This window comes from Zonotrichia albicollis, chromosome 3 (genome assembly GCF_047830755.1).
Source record: "Zonotrichia albicollis isolate bZonAlb1 chromosome 3, bZonAlb1.hap1, whole genome shotgun sequence".
NCBI classification, from domain to species: Eukaryota; Metazoa; Chordata; class Aves; order Passeriformes; family Passerellidae; genus Zonotrichia; species Zonotrichia albicollis.
In genome coordinates, this window is record NC_133821.1 from 65055968 (window position 1) to 65078729 (window position 22762).

General features: G+C 38.3%; 1 protein-coding gene across 7 annotated transcripts in view; it reads right to left on the reverse strand.

Annotated features, from left to right (window-relative positions):
* ARID1B (AT-rich interaction domain 1B) overlaps positions 1-22762 on the reverse strand; it is a 324330-nt gene that overhangs the window by 269912 nt on the left and 31656 nt on the right. For all 7 annotated transcript variants that reach the window (XM_074537691.1, XM_074537692.1, XM_074537687.1 and 4 more), the window contains one exon: positions 21802-21996. In XM_074537691.1, the coding sequence (XP_074393792.1) occupies positions 21802-21996 (195 nt within the window). The remainder of the gene's footprint in view (positions 1-21801; positions 21997-22762) is intronic.

The window sequence follows — 22762 nt, forward strand, 5'->3', positions numbered from 1 at the left end:
TGTAGCTCCCTGGTGCACATGTAGAGAAGTAATGCGTGAAGAAAGAAGATGGTCACCTTCTTACTAGTAACTGCATTTGGGTGTTCAGCCTACTTAAGCTCTTGAGTAACAACTTACTTCAGTGGCTAAACCAAAACCAATATTTAAGAAACTCAACAAATTTATAACAAAAGCTACTGAAACCACCTACAGAGAAAAGCCAAAAATTATCTGAAATAAGAGAGAGAGAGAGACTACGTAAGTTATTTTCAAAACACTGTTATTAGGGTATTGCCAGGATTCTTCAAACAGAAAAGATTAGTATCTTATTTGTTCAATCTGCACAGTGCATGTATATATGGTTACAAAACCAATGACATTTTTAATTCTTTTTCCTCAAGTTTTGTATTTCAAAAATATTTTCTGAAAAACACAACTGCCTTATAAATGAAACATCTCTAGAACAACCCCAAAAAGTTGCAGAAAACCAAGGAGGGATGAAGTGAGAAAGACAAGCCCAGATGTTTAAAATATTACCATTACTATGGGTACCAAGGTAAAAACTGAAGGGATGAATTGAAGATACACTCAGCGCTCAAAGCACCTTTCTGAAATACAAGATAACAATTTGTCTGAGAACATCTTCTCCTTATCTCCCTCTGAGGGCTGTAAGATTATTAATCTTCAGAGCACAAATCACTGCAAAACTACAATTCCTGATGTACCCTGCAGCCCCTCACTTACCTGAAGTAAATGAGTCCTTGCTAAGAGGAGGCAGGTAAGTTTTAAAAAAACATAAACCTAGCTCTGCTGTCCAGTTTCCAGCTTCTAGTGGCTGGACAGACATGTATTTCTTCCCACGCTCCACTCTTTTTGCAGAAAAAGAGGTAAGGAATTAATCAATTGAATGAAGGTGAGTATTTTTGGTTTACTGTGGAAGAACAAACTGAAGGTGATACTGCACATATGTAACTGCCTCTGGGATGAATTTTGGCAATGCCTTCTACACAACTCTGTATGGTATTAAATAAGCTCAAAGCAACAGGGTATATTACTAGGTTTCCACTGTCCTCAAAATGCTTCAGCTGACCAACAGAAGAAATGAAACACAAGATGAAATAATTAAGTGGCACTGGCAAACAGGAACAAAGCCCTCTGGTATAGCTCAGACAACAGGATCAATCCAGGACAAATGCTTGTTTCTCCTCTCTGAGTTTACAACTGCACCTGTGGTCCTGCACTCCGGAGCAGCTTTCTCCAGACAGGGAGAATTGTCCTATCAACTTCTGTAAGAGAAAGCCAGCACATGGCACACACATGCCTGGAGTAAGGATGATGCCATCCGAGACAGGTGCATCCTTCCCAGGCCTGGAGTCACAGCCACCACACCAGGGGTTAATCCCACACACTCTGGTTATGACTAACGGCCCAACTTCAGCTGCAGCACCTCTCCTGCGTGGTTTTACAGGTTAAATGAGGAAAATAAAAGGGGGGTGGTTAGGGGGAAGTGTTTTATCCCCATGATATCCCCATAGTTTGGCTGAGTTTCATTATTTCAGCCAAGTCCCACTGCCTGGCTCCTCCATCCCACAATTCAAGCTCAAGTAACTCAAGTGCTGCAGTAATCATGGAGAAGAGAGTTGCCCATACCACATAAGCACAAGAGGCTCTGGCAGCACCAAACTGTCACCAAAGTCTCCACAGTGTCCACTGGTGCTAGAAAAGATCCACCCAGATATCAGTGAAGCAAAGATTCCTCCAGTGTACATCCCAGGAATGCACAAACCACCACGTGAAAGTAACTAATTACATTTATTGCATTCACTGCTTCAGGAGCAGAAGCAAAAAAAAAAAAACCACCAAAAAAAAAAAAAAATTCCAAAGCACCAAAACAAAAACAAAAAAAAAAAAAAAACACCCCCAAAACAAAAACAAATATTGTACAGAAGACCACTGTTAGTCTGTAGAAAAATTAAGAAGATGGACTGAGAAGCATTCAGGAAAACTAGCTGCCACCCCACAGAGAGGACAAGGGAGTCTCACCCAGGAGGTGGCCAACACCAGTTCGTCCCACCAGGGCCCCACTGGGTCAAAACAAGCTGGGTAATAAACTCTACCTCACAGAAGATTAAGACACTTGGAATTTGGTGCCTGTTCCAGCACCCACCCCATTACTGTATTAACCACTGGGGAGGAGGCAGATGACATACACCAAATTTACTGCCCAGTACTGCAAAACCATTAATTTATCTTACAGCTATTTTACTGGCACAACCCCTGCTCTATAATGGCGCTCTTTTCCTGACTATGAGAAATTATTGGGCAGTTTGTGCTAACTGCTTTCCCGTCATGTTTCATTTCCAAACACTATCTTCTGTCAGTTTATTCCCATTCAACCCAAAGTGACTGTCAGCATGAATACAGATGATCTGTTCATTTTTGTAATGGTCTAATTTTGAGAGCAGTTTCCACCTTCCTTACTCCTTGAACTTAAAAGGCCAAGCAAAACCAACAAAACAAAAATAAAAACAAAAACTAAGGAAAAATAGAATCAAATAAAAATCCACCAAAGCACAGGTAGATTAAATCTCAACATTATGAGAAATACATTCTGTGTATGCCATTGACACATTTGTATTTTACTTTGTTTGAGAAAAGACAAGAAATGTGGAAAATATAAAAGAAATAACCAGACAAAAGGGGAAAAATGCCCAACCAAGCCCAGAATCACCCTACTCCTGCCTGTTTTATTTGCACATAAACGTTTTTCACCATGAATAAGCAAATTCTGCTTTTATATTCCTGCCTATTCCACTAATTTTAACATTTTACCTAAAGTCTTTCTTGAGGGGCTGAACCATCCTCTCCTAATACTTACAAATGTCCATCTGCACTGGAAACACTCTGAAAAAGCAGCAAAATCCAATAAGGCTTGGGAGGAGGAACGGTAGGGTTAAAATGAAAATAAGGAATCCCTGGAAATGGTCCTGCGGTGCAATTATGTAACTTGGTATCAAAGGTGCGAAAGCTAGAATGAAAATATTTGATGTGACAGCTCTTCACCTCAGTTGTAGCATGCCCTATCTAAATAGCAGGAGAGCAGATGGTAATTTTCAAGCACATTTAGACCGGAATGCAAACGATACTTAAAAATAAATACATAAATAAACAAATAACACTATACATGGAATAAATAAAATTAAGCCTGTGGAGGGAGAGAGAGCATCTTACCAGGCTAGCCAACACAGTCAGAGGAATAAAAAACACCACTGCACACACAAATTCACAGTCACACAACTCCTTCTTCAGATCTGACATTTATGATTTATTTTTCTAAAATAAGCTAAACCACCAACTTGTGGAGCAATACAAAGATACGTGCACTTGTCCTGGCAAAAGCTTTCAAAGTTCATTGGTATTAAATCTGCAGCCCAGTAAGCTGTGAAAACTCTGTCCTTTCAAATGAAGCAGCTTTTGAATACTTGTTGTGAAAATTTTGAGTGAATAAGCAGACTGCATAAAATTTGTTCAAACACCCACTGCAACCTAGAGATTTATGCAATGTCAGACTCAAACTCCAAGTTATTTTAAACATAAGGAGAAATAAATCATTTTAATGTTAATAAAGACTGGTTTCAAAATGCTGCTTGCTCCACAGATAATTCTGAATAGTCTTCCAACTGTCCAATCAAATAAATCAATATCTGGGGTCATGGCAGAGGGGGATTTGTGAGCTATACATGCTCTGTATTTAATTGTCATAGTAAATCCCAGATTTAAAGCATCACTACAGCTGACAGGGCCCAGAACAGCCAGTGCTGTGACCAAGAGTGGTGCCTACTACTGCCCAGGAATCCACATCACCAGGATGCTTCTGCACTTGGAGAGCTACATACCACCACATACACAGATGTGCACACAGAATATATTTATGGATGCATGTGTATAGTACATCCAAGGCAAAATTTAACAACACTGGGACCAAAGGGAAGAGAAAAGACAGAAACACACAGTGACTTGTTTTCAAGCATCTAGTATTCACCAGTATGGCTGGTGGCAGGGAATGCCCACAGACACCTTTCCCAGCTCTCCTCAATGATACAATAGGCCAACATGTTTTTCTGGTGGTTATCTTTTCTCTTTTGTTCTATTCTAAAAGGTGACAACCAACACCTGACAACTAAAAGGAAACTGTCACAAATTTTATGTTTAAGTTGTTTTAAGGAAAAAACACACCAGTTTTCCCACTTAAATAAAACTTCTGAAACTGCTTTTACATGTACTATTCTAACAAGCTACATGTATACACAGTCCATTGCATTACTGATCTTTCAGAGATCCAGTAACATCAGTAAACCATGGAAGAAAACACAAAACTAATTGTGCCTGAATAAACTATTGAGCACTCTTACCTCAATAATCCTGATGTTAACTATTCCAAAGCCCTGATGCTTCATGCACAGCAACAGCACCTAAAATTTAGAGTTTCCCCTGCTTGCATAGCTACATATCCTATACCTGCTCTCATCAGTTGAGGTCAGTCACTCTGCAACATTCCTCTTGGTGCAGTCACACCAGCTTTGCACCCCAATGTCCTACACTCCTGCAGAGACCTACCTGACTCTGTGCGTTGGCCAAGGTGTCCCTTGAGTACATCTCTGTTGGTATCTGCTCCCTCTACTCATACTCACTTTGAAAGGTCCTCCCCACCTCCAGACCTTCTCCTGTGATGTAACCCAAGTACGCCTGAACTGGCAAAGAACACAGCAAACTCTACTACTCTTGAGAACAAATCTGAACCCCAGTGCCACCCAGAGAGAGTAGCAGTTTCCCCTGACAGAAATATGGCACATTTAACATCAACTGAGACAGAAAAGGTTTCAAGACAAGACTGCATTAAGGGGGGGAAGCAAGATCAAATGAAGTCCTGAGATAAAAGCAATTAATTGCTGCATCTACAGCATGAGTGCTTCCACCTGATGTGCAAGAGCAGATTTGTTCAAAGCAAGCTAGAACTTCAGCACACTGAAAACTCAGATTTCACTCCCATGTTTTGCAAGAACACCATTTCTGCTCAATAAACATTATTTTGGATAAAGCACTACTATATGCAGCACTGGGTAGGTGTTTTATCATTTATTTGCACATATCATGCATTTTATAATAAATTAGCATAGCAGTTCACCAGCAGAGTCAAAATTTGCACTGAAGCATCCTAATTACCAGGATTCTTTCTATATTCCAATTCTAAAGTGTTATCTCATTTGCTCATTAGTATGTAATATACATGCATTCCTAAAAGCACATACAACTGAAATTATCATAAATATATAACTACAGTTACATTTTTATTAGGTTTACCAAAATCTGAAAGAAAACTGGACTATTAAATGCAAAACTTACATGCAAAATTCTAATAAATAGTGTCTTAAGTTTAATTTATTCTCCAAAATACCCCAAAAATGTCTAAAGTAAAGACTTATATTTTACATAAAAATTAGCAATAACTGTTCATTTTCTAGAAGAATGAGAGGTTGAAAAGTAACTTGAGTGTATTGTACACAGACTCCAGGTATGAAAAAATATAAAGCCATTTCTTAGCAATTAATAGAGCCAGACTAAATTGATATGATTAAACCTCATTTTATCTACTGTATAGTTTTATAAATTTGTAAAATTTGCTTCCTTGTAGTCAATTTTGGAAAGTAAAGTGTTAATCGATCCATATTAAGACCCTTACACCCAAAGCATGCAGACAAGAACAGATACACAGCAGTGTGCTTAGTATGGGTATGCTTGCACACATTTTCACAAGGAAACTAGTAAGGGAATCTTTGCTTTATTTGTATGTTTTTGATTTCACAAGACTGACAATCAAGATGACGGCTAACCAACATAAAAAATGCAAAAATCATTCTCCAGAAGTGTCTCATGCGAAGTCCACACCTGATCTCCCTTCCTTGGAGAAACTCTCAGTAAGCTTCAGTGGTATATAAGCAGCTAAAAGGAAAAAGCTCTCCACTGTTTAAATGGGCTTTATGGAGTTGGAAAGAGTCAAATTCAGGAGATAAACTTGTGTGTGTCCCCTGCAGTGAGTGTCCTACTCAGAATTCCTCGCTACCAGCCAGGGTGGGTCAGCGCCTCTCACAGGCCGAGCTTGCCCCTGCTGTGGAGCCCATGGCAGCGCACAGGCTGCCCTGCCAGCCTGCTGCCCTCTCAAAATAAGGTTTCTTTTCTGCAGGATGCAGGTGCAATTCTGCCCATGATTCCAAGTGAGACACAAAATACCATTTCTGTGTCTTCTGAACTCTTACAGTTTGCATGTGATGTTTCAGAAGAAGTAAGAATACCTTCCATCTCCAGAAGGTGTTTTCACACCTTCTACATGTATTTTAAGTTACTTGCCTGATGGCAAACATCTTGGGCCCAGAGAACCCACCTCCACAAAAAGCACTCACTTTTACAAAATTAGGAACCAGAGCACATAGGGGGTTTTTTAGTAATTAAAGTTTCTGGTTTCTGAAGGCATAACAATGTGGTGCAGATTTAATAAACTGACCACACTGTTGGAACACATGATTCACTACAGAAAGAAAAACAAATGCTCTGAATGCAATATGGCAGAAGGAAAGTGATTTCACATTCATGTCACTCAATACTTTAAACACCATGTTAATTTTAAGACCTCTTGGGGTTATTTTGATTTTTTGAGTTACCTGAAGGGCATAGTAAGCCTTACACAATATTTGCACATGGCTGCAGTTCTCTAGGCAATGGGCCTTCCCTGTCTGTGAAAGTATAGCCCATATATACCTCTGTGCTGCACTGAAAAATTCTTTAAAGCTTTTGGTCTCGTGTATTCAGTTATACACAAGTTCAGGCCAAGAAACCTGAATCACTTCCTTTTAACCTAAAAGGTCTGTATTCAGTTCTTTGGAATTTTTACTATCAACCACACTCTCCAGTTCACTGCAGCCATCCTAACTCTGTATCTGAGCAGCATCTCTATTAGCCATTTTGAGGGACCAAAACCCAGATTCAGTTTGCCAGTATCACTTTCTTTTACCCAGCCAAATATCATATTAATGCTTTTAAACTGCAGGACTGCACAAGGAACTTGCACTCAACTGATTATCTACCATGACCTTCAAAGCTTTCTCTGTCACTGCGTTTCCAGAAGAAAGCAATATCCCGTAAGTGAGAACTGAATTTTAGTTCACAGATCACAATGGATTTATTAAAATCAAAGTATTCTCTATAAGTCTGGTTTTATCTTCATTTAAATTGGCAACAGGAAAATGTGGTGTGGATAATGCATTTCATCTTGTGGTGTTTTTTTTTTTTTAATAATTTTATAGGAAAGTTTAGTCTCACTGATTGGTAACTATTCTGTTTCAGTTTATTAGTGGCTCTAGCTTCCACACCATGCTTGGCAAGTCTTTTTGCTAACCAGAAAAATGTATTTAATGTCCTCATGCACTTATTTAAGCAATTAGGTGCTTAAACAAATATTTATTCAGTGCTTAAGTTTAACATGCTTATTACATTATAAAAATGGCAAACAGAACATTTCTTTCTTACCAGATCATTTTTTAAAATTCATAATTAGTCCTCATTTATAGTTGAAGGAATTTTACTCCTTTTAAAATAGGTCTTCATTACTTAAAGAAACCACATAAAAATAAACTTGATCCACATTCAAAATATTCTTTATAAACAAAACAAGAAATTGCTTAGAGAAGTGAAGCTTCTAGTTATAAAATTCTGACAGATGCTGGAAACAAGAACAGCAGGACAGCATTAACTTTTTCTTCAATTATTTGTTCAGTAAAAAAGCCTTCAAGCCATTCCAAGCATCATCTACAGAGAAAAAAAACCCTTCTAATTGATTCAGCTTATGACCATTCCCATCTTCTGTGCTGCTGTCCCTCTAAAAGCAACAGATGTGTATGTGTGTGTGTGTAGGTACACAATATATCTATCAATCAATACACATCCATGCTCATGGATTTTATACAGTTGCTTATTAGAGCTCAATTCTTTCTGCATACAATTTAATTAAATCCAGCTATGGTCCTCTCAACTAAAAAAACACTGACTGACTTCTGTGACTAGCTCTTCTTCATCTGCTTTTGAATTCCTCAGTGCCAGACACAATGTTTTGCCAGACAAACTGCTGCCTGCATTTACATGCACAGTTTGAAACAGACATTCCTAAAGGTTTCAATGCTTGCTGGAGGTGGTGTTCAGTCCCTGCGTCCCCCTTCTCACTCTAGCACAAGTTACATTCTTGAGGGACAGGTCATCTTGCTTTTACTTCATTTCAGAGGTACCTAGCAGGTACTGGTTAGTAACCTCACCTCTTGCCTTCTCTGCCAGGACAATAACTCACAAGCATTTAGTATCATTTGCTTTTGAGTACTCAGTTACTCAGAAATACATAATATCCCTCTTGATACAGAGTACCACTTACCTTCCCCTTCTATCCATTCAATTCTCTCTACATAGGTTATAACCATTTATTTTAAAATTCTAATCCTGTGAACCATTCCACTAGATTTCAAGTAATACCAAGCAAACAAAATTTGTAATTGTAAATGAGAAATTCCAGCTTCTCTTGTTTATTATCCTGGCTGCCAGGATTAGAAGGATGGGGTGGGGATGGGGGGGTTGTGCCCCTCTTGTCATCTTTAGTTTCTTGATCACTGCTGTCCACAAAACCATGATTTCAATCTCAGTGTGTGCTTATGTGTTCCTGTAATGACATCCTCCATCTCCACTGCCCCAGCTCTGAGCTCTTCTACTCACCCAAGCCAAAGTGACCTCAAGAAATAGTTTCTCTGCTTACCAGGGGGAGCTCAGCCTAAGAACATGCTCCCTTCCCTTTACAGACAATAACCAGCTTCTAGAAAACACCAACACTTACACTAAACTACTCACCCTACCAGTGGGACACTTGCAGGATCTTTGTTTCTGAACTCCTTATCAGGAACACCTTTTGTGCCAAACTGGATAAGGAGGCTTTTAAAAAGCTTCTGCCTACTGGCAACTAGCATCAAAACTCTACCTTACTAATGTGAACTCTTCCATCACAGCTGACCGAGAGAACAGCCACTGCAGCTGGGGAAAGGGAATGGGAAAAGGAGAGGTGCTAGGTTTCTTCCACTGAATGGAAAAAGTGTTTTTTCTCCTACTTCATGGGATGTTCTGAGACTTCAGAACATCCCTTGGTAATTATCTTCTGGGAGTCTCTACAGCATCAAACGTGTGAGGCACTCTTTTCTTCTTTGTGTCAGAAAAGGCCTGTCTAGGTATATTTTCTGGTCAGTGGAACAATTCAAGATTCACACCTTCAGCCTTCTCCAATCCCACAGTAGTGTATTTATTTCTGCTACCTTGAAATTTCTGACATAGTAATTTTGTTTTCAACAGAAAAAACAAACAAACAAAAACCAACCAAAAACCAAAACCCAAAACAAACAAACAAACAAATCAAAATCCCTATTGCTTTGATATGCAGTATGATTTCAGTTCTAAATCAGTGGTGGTACTACAGGGTGTCCAAAGGTATGGTAAGTCCAGGCAAAGACACTAAAACACAGCCAGCCACATATCAGCACCTTTGTTCAGGAGAAAGACTATCAACTTTTTTGTTAAGATTTGCATCCATACACTTATTTTCACCTCTCAAGTATTTTCTTAATAGTTATCAAAAGAAACTTCCATTCAAATGGCTGCTTTTTCAAGATGTATTTGTTAATACAGGTCCAGATTTTCCCACAGCCCTACTGTCACTACATTTACCTTGACTGTCTCCCAAGTGAAAGGGGAGGCCTTTGACACAGATCAGCTCAGAGCCACTGCACTTTCCTACAAAACAGCTCCATGAAGGGACAGGCTGCCACAGGAAGGGCTGGTAACCTGGCTCCCCCACCCAAATGGGAGCCTCCAGTTGGAAAGTGCAGTGCTAAGTGCAAAACTGGCATGAACAGCACAACCTTAGGCAAATTTCACTAAAAACCACGTAAGCCAGTGGCAGAGCTAACAGCCAGTGGAGCCCTTCCTGAACACAAACAGGGAGACCCCCCAGCTATACTGGGTCGGTTTCCTCACCCAGTAGAGAGAGCAAGCAGACAACTGCCCAAGCATCCATAACACCTCTGTCCAGAATGAGGCTTCAGGCTTTCATTACTCACTTAATTTTCCAAGAGTAAATATAGTGTCATGAACAGTATTAACATAGCAATATGGACAAACATGTACACCTCTGCCTCAGCTGACAAATATGTTTGCAAGGCTCATTTCACCTTCAACTAAACAGAGAAAGCTGCTGCAAGACAAGGAATCTTAAGGACAAAAAAAAGACAAGAAAAATTCCTCAAGGCAACTGCACACAAATACACTGCTCTATGTTGCTTGCTCCAATAAGCACTTACACTGACTTTAACTGTAGGAAAAACTATGGGACAAGAATGAATTCACATCTTTTCAGAGCTCTACTGCCCAATGCATTCTATCTTTTTTGAACACAATTGGGATTTTCACAACATATTAAAACCTGATATCTGAATATCTCAATTTCCAAACCAGGATGTTAACAGCATAGATTAAGAACTCCAGCAAGAGTGCAAAAACAAGACTATGCTGTTTTCAACTACTGTTCAAATTTCACCTGCAATCTCTTGTCAAATATATAAAAATAACAAAGAAAAGGCATCTCTTTTTCAGGAAAATATTAAGTCTTTGTATTTTTATTGCATCTTTTAGCTGAACCATTCACAGTATTTGTTTCCCCTTGTAATTTCACACACCCCATACCAGGTGGTTATTAGATGAACAGTACTAGTGAAAGCAACAAAAGGACAACAATACTGCATTTCAAAAATGAAGATGGCAGAGCAATAAAGATGTGCAGATTTATGTTACATTCATTGTAAAAACATCTCCAGGGTAATCACAAAGTGTTAAGGCATTCCCAGTATTTCTCACTGCTATGGTTTTACTTTAAAGGGGGAGGGAAAAAGGGGGGAAAAAAAATCTGTGATTCAAAATGGAAGTTCAGTAATTATTTACAGCCCAGTATGTAACTGGCAAAATGACTGGCAAAGTTCTCAGCACATCAGCTCAGACGTATGTAAGCAAGGCATTCCTTCCCTGCGGTAGGCGGCCCCATGTCAAGCAGCTATGTGCTAGAACTTGTCCTGTGCTACCTGTTCAAAGGAAACTGTGCAAGAATATTTCAAGCTCTGACAGATACCACTTTGTGCAAAAACATCCACAGGAGTATTACAGAAAAAGACAGCACTGATGTTTCAGCAACCTCTGTGTCAAGAAAGGTGCTCTCCTGCATTTTTATTGACATGCAAGAAGCAGATGATCATTCCTTGTACAATCAGTGCTAGCACTGACAACACTGCTTTTCTACCAGTCCCAGACTCCCTTCCATGCCTTTGCCAAACTCTTACTTAAGAATTTGCACCCTCCTATTTCAGAGAAATTACCACTTGGTATTGCAAATAGAAATGTCACATCTCTAAGACAGTAAAAAATACCCAACAAAACCACAATGCAATAATAAACCCTATCATTTGCAGCATTTCATTACCACAAGATCTACACCAAATGCCAAAGTGTGCGCTCCTTTCTTTTAGCAAATATTTATTAAAATACTAAGACCACTTAAGTTTATTAACTTAAAGAATTCAGGACACAGCCATTCATTCCTGTGTCCGAAGTGCAATACATAACATCAGGTCCATGTATTAAAGTACTTTTCAAGTAAAAACATGTTTTCTTCACTAAGCACAACACGTAATATAGATCTTTCCACATTCCTACAAACAGCAGTCCCACAACCAGGTTAACTCTTTAACTCTTTTTTTTGGATCTTTTTTTTTTCCTTTTTTAACCAGATATGCAGAAAGCTAAAGTTTCTAAGTTCCTGCAAGCTGGTCTAAAGCAACTCCAGTAAAGACACAGCAAGTCACACGTACACAGGGTTCTGATATTTTGTTAAGTTTTTATTCTGCTTTACAAGATATTAATGCATGCCAAGAATAGGAGTGTATTTTTAGTCAGTTCTACATGTGAAAGACAAAAATGGGATGACAGAACACAAGAGAGAAAGAAGAAAGAAAAGCCTACACCTAATACACCCAAAGTATATCTGATCTTTTCCTGGATATTCTTCAGTTACTTTTTGTGGTTATGCTTCTCTTGTAACCCTGGTGTTATAAGCCTAAAGGAATATTAAAAAACATTATTTTTCCTGTGATGTATAAAATCAAAGCAGAAAAGGCCAAATACCCTACACAATCTTGGCATTTACTGAATCTACTCTTCACAACTTGCTGCAAGACTGCAAATTTACTCAGGTCATAAAACAATCTTCAGTTTGAGAAGGATACATAGAATTTCTCACAGTATCACCTCAGAGGACTAAAAACCCACCCGCCTGCTCTCCAACATCAGGTAGGGTTTCTTGTGAACATGAGGTCTAAAGTATAATTTTCTGCAGGACTTAAGATTCATTTTAGAAATAATAGTTTCCTCCCTAGAATACCTTTCCAAGCATAAAAGGGCTATAAATCTATTAAGTACACACTTCCCAAACCTGCGGGGAGATATCTTGGCCTCTGATTTTCCTCAGTTTTGCCAACCAGCAATAAAATGAAACCAATGAAAAACACAAACCAGTCAATTTGCATCTGTCCTTTAAAACATTCTCCAGTACAATAGAAGAGTCAAAACACATGCCCACTTTCAGTGCTGCCAGCTCGGAAAGTTGGGAGAGACAGCAGAGGCAAGCAGTGGAGTTTCTGAGGAGGGGCAGGAGCAGCTTCAAGCAGAGAGAGGTCATTGCTGAGCAGCCCTGCTGGCTTTGTCCATGCACAGCCTCAGTTCCCTGTGTTTGTTTCTATTAAACCCCACTTGCTGAGCACAAAACAGAGAGACAATCCTGTGGGAAGAACAAGGTGGTTCCACTAAGGTGTCCTGTAAAGCACATCCTTGCCAACATGGCCTCTAAAACACACATGTATATAGATTCCAGATAACTAATGTTACTTCTTAAATAATTAAAACAACATCTTCCCTAAGTGGCTATATAAACCTTGTTTATTTTGATTGGACTCTTGTCTCAAAAGACAAGTTATGTTACAGTATGCCAAGAAATGAGCAGAAACTCTTCATCACTGTTCTGTGAAAGAAATGAACAAGCAAGTGTAATTTACCAAAACTAAATTCACTTACTTTCCTAAAGGTGTATTTGGATATAAGATTCAAATATGATTTCTAATAATGTTCAGTCACTGAATTGTTTATTACCTGTCTGTGTCTTGCTTTTACATTCAAATGAAAAAAGCATTACTAAAAAACAATATTCAGAAGAAGAGGAAAAAAAAAATGGAGTGGACAAAGAAATAAAACAGACACTGATTTTCTCCTTGGTACTCTTCCACACCCCCAAAAGACTTCATAAGATTCAGAGATGAAATACGTTATCAGCAAGGATGCAAGCACTTAACACATTTTTTCTATTTCAGGCAAAGCAATGAACAAGTACCAGAAGTACCTAAAAATGGGGTCACCCAAGGTAGCAGAAGAATAAAAGCCTACAGAGATTGCATGAGTTGTAGATTTGAGTTATTCTTTAAGTTCTTAAATCTTTCTTTCATCCGTCTTGAAAAACAACCGAACACCAAAAGCTTAAAGTATTTACAATAGGATTTTTAGATGTGCCCAGTTAGAATAGTTATAAGGAACAATGCAATATATAAACAAACAGGAGTATTAGAAAAAACTGTCTACAGAGAAATTAAATAGTCTCAAACATGTTTAAGATATATTTTTTTAAAGATTTTATAACTCATCCACTCCCACAAAAAGGTCTTAATGTTCTAGATGATAAAACATGCAAAAGTAAAGCAGGTTACTGAGCAAGCTTGAATTGTACTACATGGAACCCATGTCATTTCAGACTGACTAGATTAAAAAGGTATGGAAAATACTTTTGGTTTTTTGCAGTACTACTCTCCCACTGTAATTTTTGTACAAGTTTTCCTGAAGCTAAATCTAATATAAATCTTAGTCTATAAAAAAATAAAAGTTGCTGCTAGCAATAAGAGTCTAATCTTGAACTACTAAAACATCAGGTATTTTTTGAAAGGCCTATTGTTTCAAGAAGCAAACTACTTGACTCTGTCACAGGGTGAGCAAAGTGAAGGGCACTGACCTGTCTCATTCTGAAAGTCTCTTCAATTGACTTGGTGGATTAATTCTGCCTACCCTGATATCAACTCAAGACAACGCACCCAACCTCACCAACATGGCCCCAAAGTGAAATTGTTTTTCCAATGAAATCACAGCAAAGGTCCCACTGATTTCCCCTTATCTTCAGCCCTATTTTCAGCTGTGGGAAACATACTCCCTATTTTTAAAAAAGCATACTCTATTGCATCCCTTGTTTCCTTTGAGCAAGTCCAAATTTACAGACAAATGATAGCATCTTCTGAGAAACTCATATAATGATTTTTAAAAAATCTGAGTTCCCTCAGGAATATTGGGAAATACAGTTAGAATATAGTTAAAAAATCATATTGAATATGTGCATGATGGGTCGGGACATTATTTCAACTATCTGAGCGTCAATTATTCTTTGATTAATATTATTAACAAACTACTATGACTATAATATTAAGAGTAACAGTCAATTATTCCTTACCTACACTCTAAAACCCTCCTGGCACAATCATTATATGGCAGCTGTTGAACAGAGTAATGCAGCAGTCTTTTCTTAAAGCAAGATGCTTGTTTTACTTCAAATGTAAATAAACTCATCTCCTGCTGCCATGTAAAATGAGCTGTGCATAAGCAAGTGATTTTGTACCCTCCTAGTGAAGCAGCAAACAGCTCTCTGTTCTCCATTCCTGATCACCAAATTTATTTCCTGCCTAACTCCAGTGCAGAGTGACAGCTAATTCTGCCAGCAAATCAAGCTCCCAATAACAAAATAACTGCTGCTTCTTTAAACAACCTTTTTCAGAACACCAACACAGAGGGCTTGCATGTTTTCCCCTCTAATGTCCCCACTTCCAAGCAGAACAACAAATGTGATTACAGCTATTAAATATTCCAGCTAAATGACAATCGTTTAGCAGTAACAAGAATACATTTCATTTGTCATAATACATTGATCATTCTTACACACTTTCTGTACAAATGTTGTCTGCTTAGTACTCCAGTCTGGATGTAAAAATTAGCATTTACTGAACATCATTACATGGTAATTCAACAAATAAAAATGTTGACCCAGTCTCATTTCCGAATCATCTCTCACCAGCTGAAAGATCAGTTATTTTCCCTTTTCAACCTACATTTTTTTCTGCACTGTTTCAAAGAATGATGGAAGCTACTGAAATGTTTCTATTTACCATAATAATGCAATTCTGTTACTTAAGGGATTTTCTTCAGTAAACAATCTCAGATGACCAGCATTAAGATGAAGAGCTAAACTATCATAAGGACCACAAACTTATGTCGAATTTGATTCTGTGATTATCTGTAATCTGTGCTCACCTCCCTCTATAGAGTGAATTACACTCAATAGAAGGGATAATTCTAAAGGAGACAATACAACATAAAGCCTTATCCTGTCATGAACTAAAGTAGCAGCCTTTTTTTTCAATTTAGTCAATGAGGCTTAGTATACCAAAAGAAAGGACCATGCTAAACATTTTCCTACAGTCTGCACAAGCACAGTACTTAGCATTTTCCTAAATCTGAAATTTAAAAATCCCATTTCTTTACATGACAAAGAGCAACAACTTTTCTTTGCAATTATTAACACTTGACTATCAAAAGACCCATTCTTAAAGATGGCCTTACATGAAAGGCAACTAGCTATGACTTCTTGTCCCTTTTTCTGGTTCAAACATTACATTTCTCCAGGAAGCAGCAGTTCTACTTACTTTACTGATTTTTTTTTTCTGAGGTTTATAGAAATTCAAGGATAGCAGATCTATCATTCAAATAAAATGTTACTGAGAAATTATTTTAATTAAAAGTATTTATGTTTTTTACAGAACAGGAAGTTGGGAAAAATAGTAACATAGTAGATCCACAATCTGCTAGTGACAGCTCCAAATAAACGCCCAGTGACATACCAAAATAAATGAAACAAGCAAATAAAAACACAAATAGAACACACACACATGCCACAAAAGTGATACCAAAACCAAAAGGAAAACAAATGCCCCCAAAATCCCAAAGGTAAATCAAACAAAAATCTTGAAAAATATACTTCTGAAGCACATGCTGATCAAAGCTTTACACTCCCTTCTTATGTATGTGCATCAAATGTATCTATCAATCTTTAAGAAAAAGCAACACATCTCACTATTTTGTCCTCTGCTGGCTGTTTTTGAGATTCTATCACATTGATTCATTCTCTGTTCTTGCAAAATAAACAGACCAAGAACAGAAAATGGTGCTTATTTTCTGTGTCTGCTCTTTTTAACATGACTAACATAAATTGTGCTAAAACCTACTTAGGAGCAAAAAACTGCAACACATTTAGTATCATCTGGGTGCTGAGGGCAATTATACACACAGAGGACCAAAAAGGTAATCACTTAACCAGTACTTGCTCTTTGTATACACACAACATTTCAAGTTACTGGTTCAGAGCAAAATATGACACTAAGTCTCACTTTCTTGGCAGACTTCAATTTTTTAGAATTAAAATTACTTCAGAAAATAACTCATACAACCAGCCAACCAGCAGTAAACACCTGTGTTTGCTAGCTTTAAAATTTTATCTGCCAAGGCAACAGCCATCTCATTTCCTTGGCGTAAACTCGCCATTTCCAGCCTGGGACATTACCCAATCCAGGCACTGTAAACCCTTTCCTAAATGATGTAATCACACTGCTGCTCCTATAGTTCTGGTTTACTTGCAGTTTCCATTAAAATAAATCCTTGCTACATATTCCTAGAGGTTTTACAACTTTTTCTCCCCTTAAAAAAAAAAGTTACTCCATACTGAAACTTGCCATATAAGACAACAACAGGCATATCTTCCTTACATCTCAAAATAATCTGTATATCAGAAAAGGGGGGAAATGGAATTAGTACTTCTCTGAATATCTACAGTTCCATTCTTAAAACAGTGAGGACACTAATAACATTTGGTTTTGAATTCTGCAGATCAAGAATATTAAAACAAGTTAAAGGAACAAGTGATTAGCATCCTTTCATCTCACGGAATTTCTATAGCAAAAAAAGGAGAAAGAATAGACCGAGGCTCAGGCCTCATAACTTGTCTTGCTGCAAGCAGGCTCAAGGCACTAAAGCAACTGCATGATCAGTACTGAAATGTTCCACTTAAAATAGCTATTAGAAATGGCTGTTGTACACATCCATGCAAATATCTTTCATAAAGAATTTACTATGCATTATAGCAACACGATCCTATTTACACAATAAGTTGTTGTTCCAGTCCATCAAGTACACAAGGAATTTTAAGGCACACTAAAAAAAAATCAATTAGGCAATGATCATCTGATTAAACAGGCATATCACACCATTCAATTCTTTCAAACATATTCATAAATCCAAGCCTTCAAACTTTGATGACAAGTTTCAAAACCTGCGAGTGAATATTTCAAGTATATGATTTTTAAGCTTAATTAAATTCAACACAAAATAATATCCTGCGTGCTATTATCACGAAAAAGCAACATCACTGGTGAGAAAAAAGCCCCTTATTTTGACCAGTATTCTGAGGTCTTTTTATTTTTAGCACAAATGTCTTTACAAAGCAGCAGAAGGCTTTCCTACAGCACCCAGCACTAAAGCACTTTGAGTGGGCAATTGAACTAAAGCCAGAAGGAACCGATCATGGCATCATCACTTGCTTGACTGAGGTCCAAAAAGGGTGTGAGGCAAAAAAGAAGCTAAATGAAAAGCAAATTATTGTCTTTCTAATCAGATCTTATTACTCAGATAGTATTTCACTCATAGTGAGATGTATTGCAAAATCAAGCCTGAAGTTTTCAGGTGCTAGCTATCCCTGCATATTAGGATTTTCAGTTTTGACATCATCTCTTTGTAATTCCAAGTGATATCTAAGATATTAGAAACTGAAAGTTAAATCTGAGAGAATATTTTTCTGCTTTCTGGTTTAAATACATTCCCTGGGTAAGGAGTGCTAATAACCCAAAAATTACATTCAACCCATGCAAATCAGGAGAGAGAGTTCACAAGATTATGAGATAGCAGTATTAAGACTTACAGGCAAGAACAGCATTTTAAAACCTTGCTGCAACTTGTGTTCCATTCATAAGGACTGACAACATGGGCACAGGTCATCTTGCTCCCTGCTTTCACTTGCCTTCTTCCCCCCTCTCCCACTGAAGGTGAATGGGAAAGAAACAAAATCCCAAGTTTCCTAACAATATAAAAATCTCTTTCTAAGTAATTAATTTTCCATTGACAAGAGATATGCTGTCTGCAATCCTATAAATTTAGCATATGACTCTTTTTTTATCACCTTCCTTTCTCATACTTTTCCTTTTATATAGGTGTCAAATCAGTCCAGAGACTTTATATATTTATTTGATTCACACTGAATTAACTGGACATGCCCTCAAAATATTACAAAATGCTGCAGCACTCTTCAAACTGCTTAGCAATTTGCCCCAGGAGGCTATGACCCATGTTCACATGACTAATCTGTATCTCTGCTGTTAACTGTCAGAAAAGAAAAGAAAAATCTCAGGTTACCATTACTTTATTTACAACCAACCTGCCTTTCCTATATGGCCATTTATATATCTAGACCCCTTTATCTTTAGCTGATTTAGTGTAAAGAGATTGCCTGGATTTCAAATTGTGTCCCTTATGTAAAGCTCAGTGTGTTGTGCTGGGGCTCACCATCAATAACTCATCAGAGATGAGTTCCAAACACTTAGGGGATCTGCTTTCTCTCTTCAGTCCTTAGCAGAACATATCCCTTACCTTCCATAATCACTTCAATATCCTGCAGTTTCCACACGGAATTTTAAGAGAATCTTGGGGTTTATTTGCACCTTCATGTTTGGTGTCAAGCATGCCTAGACCAAACAGCAGTTGTAAGAGAATGACTGCAGCATTTCATAGATACCCCTTTTAAAATTGGTTAGCAGGCTGTGCTTGACACCCATGCTGCAGATATGTAGGCTGACTGCACCTGATACAATTTCATCTTTTTTATCCTCTTTAATCTTTTACTGCTTATGCCAGAGGCCTCCCTTCCTGAGAGAGAGCTCTTCCACCTCTGGGCTGCAGGCCGGAACACACTATTCTCTGCTGCAATATGACATAGACCAGCTAACTACATCTAGGCAATTATCTTCAATTCTACCACTTTCATTAATTTTAGCTCAATCTTTAGGGTGCTGTTTTTCATCTTTATTTCTTCATTTGCAGCATCCTGCAGCAGAGCCTGCAAGTTAAAATCTGTCAAGTCCCATAGCTCTAACCTCAAGCCACAACACTTGCTGACAAAGAGCCAGACTTAACATTTCAAGGTCTTCTTCAAAATTCAGAAATCTTCACAGTTTAACAAAAAGCCTTCTTGTTTCATCCAAGGAAACAGAGCTGACACCCTCAGCTATCTTTGAGCAACAGCAAACTATAACTTAAAATAAGAACAATCTCTCCCATTGATGCTTCCCACCCTTCCTACAGTGTGGCACTTCCACCCTCATAATCCATCTACTCAGTGCTATCTGTGCACAATAGTTAAATGTGAGCACAGTATGTGTCTAAGGCCCAGTATTTTTTAACCAATCAAGTTTCTGGAAGTGCCTTGCGCTTTTGATAAATTCAATGTGACACTGTAAAGCAGTCCAATTTCCAGAAAGTGCTGAGATTCATCTTCTGAAACTTCTGGCAATATTATGTATTTTATATATATATATGATATCTAAAGTAGGTACGTGCTACACAGTTTTAACAAGCTTAGCTAGGCTCTCCTTACTTAATATTCATGTCACAGGAGTAAAAATCCAGCCAGGAATCAAACTGTGGCATCCTGTGCCAAAGACAACTCACCACTCAGCTGGTAAGTTGGCAATTCAATTTACAAACCTGCATTCCTGCATTTTAATCCTTTGTAGAAAGGTGGTAATATATGAGCAATACGAAAAGAACTGGATTCAGATCATTAGAGGTTCACAAGGCAAACACACGAAGCCCTGGAGGCTGTCCAAAACAAAGCCATGCCTAGGTGCTGCTGTCCGTTCAATAGAAGCTCGATGCCGTAATTACCCCGTCGGCGCTCCCAGGAGCTCTGGGCTGGGCCGGCCCTGCCGCGGAGGGCAGCGCCGCAAGGGGACGGACGGGGCCGGCAGCCAATGGCGCCGCCAGCTCACTGCCGCCCGACGGCTCATTCACCATTACCCAGCGATTTGCGAATGCCCTGGAAATTCAACACTCGTCGCCGTAACACAGAATAACTCATTTTTAAATTAAAAATGTGTTTTAATAACTTCACTTCGGTTACAGATACACAGAGGAAAATAAAGCCTCCTTTATTCAATTTCAACTCCCTTTTGCAACTGGCAAAATGCTTTGCTGCCTGCATCTAGCAACCAAATATACAGTTTGGCATTTCTAAACTAAATAATCTCTTACCAGTAAGTATCTATTTAACAACAGAAAAGAAAAAAAATTAAGACCTGTGATAATGATATTATAATATATTTGAAACTGTTATTTAATTACCTGCCGGATTAACATCTTGTCCTACTGGATGGTTAATAACAAGAATTGGCCAGAAACCTACCTGCCAGGAGTCCAAAATTTTATCTTATTTTCTATATTAAACAATAAATATAAAAAGAAACTAATCTGTGACTGCTAAGTTGCACAAAACAAATATTCTTTCCCATTAATGATCAAGTTACTAAGCTGTTCTGCTCACAAGGCAGCGTAGAGCTCTCACTGCCTACACTCATATCCCTAATTTAAAAAAAAAATAGCTAACCTAAACTTCTTGATAACCTCAGTTTATCTCTCCCTCTTGAAAACTGCTGTATTTTCCTTAGTACATGGTATGCACATTGAGATTGACCTTCTTAAAAGGGTAGGAAAAAAGCACAAGGTCTCCATCAGCAGTGAAATCCAAGAAGATAAAAAGAAGATCCTTACCTTTCTATGTACTCTGATACAATAAAAAAAATCCTGTCTTTAAAGACTTGGTAAAAGAAAAAAAAAAAAAAAGAAAAGCTACAGACTCCTATCTAAATGAGGAGAAAAAAGAAAACCAACCACCACAACAACAAACAGATGATATAAATATCTACCACTTTTGTATGCACTGGACTACACTAGCCTTGATGTACTGATGTCAGCTCTAGGTTTTCATCTTACATGTAAGTGTGTGTAAGCTGGAGAGAAAGAAAACATAAAAAACCCTAAAAAACCAAGAACAAAATAGCAACAGCAGCAAAGAAAAGAACCAAAAAATATGCGAGACTAAGTGTTGTCAACTGGAAAAAAAAAAGAAAACTCATGGCATTTGACATACTTCTCTCTCTCCAGAAAGATCCCAGATCCCAGCAACAAACTAAACCCTGTACGAACTGTAAGGGATTTCAGAAAACATTCACACTGTGAACATAATTTCTTTAGTTTTAAAACAGCCCTTCATCCTCCTTTTGCACAAGAAATACTTATTTCTGAGGGTTTTCTCTCGCCCCTCTGTATTTACTGGAATGTCAGCAGGGAAGAGAAAGAGAGGAGGGAAACCAAAGCAACCCAGAAAAATCCTGCACAAACCTGTTGCTGTGGATACTGCATTCCTCCCATGGCTGCCGGGGCTCGGCCCTGCATTCCCACGGGATAGCGCTGGGGGCCGGGAGGGCCGTAGGACTGCCCGGGGTAGGGGCTGCTCTGCTGTGCCTGAGAGTGAGGGTTATTGCCCATGCCGTACAGCTGCGGCCTCTTCATCACCATCGGGTCCATCGGGCTGCCCTGTTGGCAAACACAAGCAAAGGAATATTTAAGACGTGCAAAGAAAAAGGTCAGAATCGTCACACTCACTGTGGGCGAATGATACGAGTGTTTTCTCAGCGCTTTACACATCAAATATTGACTCGATGGACAAACTGGCAAAGTACCATACCCTGGGTTCTCTGATTAATTAGATGAGGTTTTGAGTAGTAAGTCTGGGACTTCCATTCCATTTAAAACAACTTTGGAAAATATTTTGCACTATAACTCGAGGCTGACTGTTACCTGTACAGACAGAGAGCAGAAAATCTCCCCAAAAAATTTCAGCTTAAGAAATAATTAAATATACTTGCTGCACACTGATTAGCATCACTGGCCTTAACGTTAAAAAAAAAACCACCAAAAAACATAAATATATATCAAGAGAGACACAAACAGTGGACAAGTCACTTAACCTTGAGAAAATATCTATGCTGTCATGTTCTCTCACATCAGAAAAAAAGAGAAACTGGAAAGAAAATAAAGTTTCCAAGAAGTGCAGTGCACACAGAACACTGCATTTCAGCATTTTCCTGTTGCTTTCGTGCACACTAATAAGTTTTCAGATCAAAAAGCAAGTCATAACCCACATTTTACATGAAAGTTTATTTGCTTCCTTAACAGACCTCAGAAAATCCAAACTGCAACCAGTGATGGAGGGGGAAGGGAGGCAAGGGAGAGAAGTTTTATTTTTAGACTTTTTGGCAGCACTTACCAAGCCCTGTAACAGTTTCAGGACAGGTGTCAA